The sequence below is a fragment of the Solanum pennellii genome, chromosome 9, assembly GCF_001406875.1.
Source record: "Solanum pennellii chromosome 9, SPENNV200".
Classification (NCBI taxonomy): Eukaryota; Viridiplantae; Streptophyta; class Magnoliopsida; order Solanales; family Solanaceae; genus Solanum; species Solanum pennellii.
In genome coordinates this window covers 75,755,009-75,758,352 of record NC_028645.1, presented here as the reverse complement: position 1 = coordinate 75,758,352, position 3,344 = coordinate 75,755,009, and the positions used below count along the sequence as shown (strand labels likewise).

The following is a 3,344-nucleotide window of genomic DNA, read 5'->3' as shown; positions in this document are numbered from 1 at the left end:
TATATATATATATAAGCAAAACAAGCCTTAGATTCTAGTATTGACACGTTCAAAACCCATACATCAATCTAGGTTCAAAATAGATAATATCACTTCTAAACTAAATGTTTATAACATGCAAGTGTTTATGAAACTTACTGGATCAAGAAAATTATGGATCAACTCAATTGCAGTCATTGACACAATTCCAAAATCCTTTGATGATTCAATTCGACCCATTGATGTTTGGTAAGGTAGAACTTGATTTGAAAATTTTCTTCCATAAATCTCACGATGAATAAAACATCTCCTATCACTTGACGAATCTACCCAAAATGGATCATTCATTTCCCAAAGTTTAACCATTTCATTCATAGAAGCAACAGCAGTCTCAAACAAAATCTTTTGTTGCCTGCTATCATGATGATATTCATCATGTTCCTGTGGTGATGGAGACATTATTGAATGTGTATGAACATTATTATTATTATGATTGTTTTCTTGACGAAGAGGAGGATATCTAATGAGAGAGCCACATATCTCTTGGTTCAATAAAGTTCCATCAGATGAATTTGAAGTTGATCTAAGAGTCGATTTTTGTGGTGCCAAATTTGAATCCATCACAAAAGGCCTTCCAACAACATGTGAGATGAGATTTGATACTTTTTCATACTGCAAAAATAAATTGTTAAGTTAATTTACTTACAATAATAGGTATGTATCTAAACTAAACATGATTTGAAAATCTAAAAAGGATAAGAATGTATAATTTGCTATTAGTGTATATAATTTAAATTCTTTCAATCAATTAATTGATTGTGAGATCAAGATGATCTCTCTTGTCAAAGGGAGGGTGCTACTCATGGGCAGAAACAAATCCAAGATATAAACATGATGAGCTCGGTCTTTTTAGGTATTTAACACATTTAACACTCGTGTAAATCCTACTGAAAAGACAGTCACTTTATATCGGGATCTTTGTACCAGAGCTCAAACCTAAGACCCTTTGTTAAGGATAGACGAATATTATCCGTACCATCACAACACTTGGTAGTAGGCTTCTAACGCTTAATTGTTGTATTTATAAAATTATGGATGCAAATATAATATTTATTTAAATTTTAGTAATTCTTTACATGTACCTATGCCTCGAGTAAAAAATACTAACTAAAATTTCAATAAATATAATAGATCTGACTCCTTCATTTTATATTATAAGTTATGTGCTAATACCTTAAATCCTGGATTAATCCATCGAGTTCAAACCATGAATTTGCCTCGTCTTTTGTTAAACATAAAATAAAGTAAAATAAATAGGATAAATAGAAGGTTTACCTGTTGTGTCAACCATTGATTTTCCGTTTTCATATTTTCTAAATTACGTTCCCTTTCTTCTTTTCCAATGGGCAGTCCATCACATTTTGGGCACATAATATTCTTCATTGCCTCTTTCATTGCCTTGTTTTCACAAAGAAATCTTTCTTTTTCTTTTCGAAGAGCATTGTTAATGGATCTCTCATTTTGAGTCTGATAAAATATATATATATATATAACAAAATTAATAACATGTGTAATAATAATACAAACTTAACATAACATATAGGCAATTAAATAATTGTAAAATTAATCATTATGTTAAATTTTTGAATATTCACAAAGAAGGGATCAATATTGCACATTCCAATAAATTGAAGATTTATGTAGTGAACAAAGATATTACTAGTATCAAAATTAGAATATTATAATAATTGAAGGACCACAAGTGCTACTTAGCCTTTTTTATAATGCTTGAAAAATATTTTTTCCATCCATCTTTGCTTAAGAGTTCAAAAACCATTCTAATTTTTAATTTACATACACTTTCTTCCTCGTATAAGATATAAATTTTAAAGAATTTTTACATAGGTGAAAAATTAATCCATGAAAAATTAATTTACTCAACTTGCCCAAATTTAACTAGAAGTTTTGAACCACATATTATCTTTGCATCACTACTACTACCCAAAGCTCCCGCAACTAAAAACTTCTCTATCGTATCTAGAGCACTGGCCATATTCAAGCTTCACCATTTTATCCTAGGTTTGTTACCCACAATCATGTTCTTCCTCTCCCTTACAATCGAACAGATGGAGTTAATATTAGGTCGTTAAAATTCTCACTCGGGATAACCAATAGTCTTTGTAAAACCTTTATTTTTCCTTCCTAAGAAGCAAATAGTCTATCTGACTTTTATCTACCGTGCTATGGAAGGTTACCAAGTGCTCTTCCTCCCTCAAGAAACTTGAATTGACTAGCACCAACCCAAAATCTCTTGAAAATTCATAAGTGAGACTCCTTCGCATTCTTGTCCCTGAAACTGAAACCTCCATACTAATCACTACACCCCATCGGAGTAGACTCGATGTGACCATTGAAATATCCTCCTATGAATAACTTCTTTGTGTTTGAAACACCTCCACCGACCTCTTCTAAATCCTCCCAGAAAAGCTTCTAGTCCTCCTCGTCCAAGACCATTTGTGGAGCATAAGAACTAATAATGTTAAAAGTGGACTCTCCAATGACTAACTTAATCGTCATCATCCTATCATTGATCCTATTTACCTCAATCACTTCCTCCCTAAGCTCACAGTCTGCTAAGATGCCTACTTTATTCCTATTCCTCACACCTTCTTAGTACCACAACTTATACTTATTCATATCATGTGCCTTCTTGAGAATCTTCACTAGCTCTATCAAATTCCCCATCAAAGACTATAATCTTAGCCTAGATGTGATAAATATAGTCATGTTAAAAAAGGAAATTACATTGTTTGGTAATTAAACAAATAACGAGAAAAAATTTAAGAAAAATAATTTTTTGAAAGAAGTTGAAAATTTGGGTCGTGGTCTATTTTAAGCCCAACCCAACCCAAATATTTATTAATCTGCTCATTTTTTTCATACAAATTATTTTGACTAGCTTGGACTTTGTTCAATTGGTCCATTTAATATTGCAACATTTCCTTTATTCATCAAATAATCTTGAAAAGGAAAATCATTAGTTCTAAGTTGTAAAAACCAAATTTTTCTGACTTTAAATTCTCAAAACCTAATAGGGATTCAACTTTATCAATTTTGTAATTCCTTGCTAATTATGGAACTTGCTAGGGAGTTCATGTACTTTGAATAATTTAACTTAATTCTATCATTGATTTTATTGAGCAACAAGTTAATTGAATTGAAGGTTAGATGATAAAAATAATTTAAATGAAAAATACTTTCAAATCTATTGATCAATTCAACATGAAAAATCAAACGAGTCACTTAGGAAAACTATATATAGAAATTGAAAAATGAAATCATCAATAATGAAATTGATTGTAAGC

General features: G+C 30.7%; 1 protein-coding gene across 1 annotated transcript in view; it reads right to left on the bottom strand.

Moving 5' to 3' along the window:
- LOC107030676 (homeobox-leucine zipper protein ROC8-like) overlaps positions 1–3,344 on the bottom strand; it is an 11,616-nt gene that overhangs the window by 6,496 nt on the left and 1,776 nt on the right. Inside the window, exons 3-4 of the mRNA XM_015231946.2 lie at positions 1,315–1,506; positions 139–651 (exon numbers count right to left, since the gene is read on the bottom strand). Coding sequence (XP_015087432.1) covers positions 139–651; positions 1,315–1,506 — 705 coding nt within the window. The remainder of the gene's footprint in view (positions 1–138; positions 652–1,314; positions 1,507–3,344) is intronic.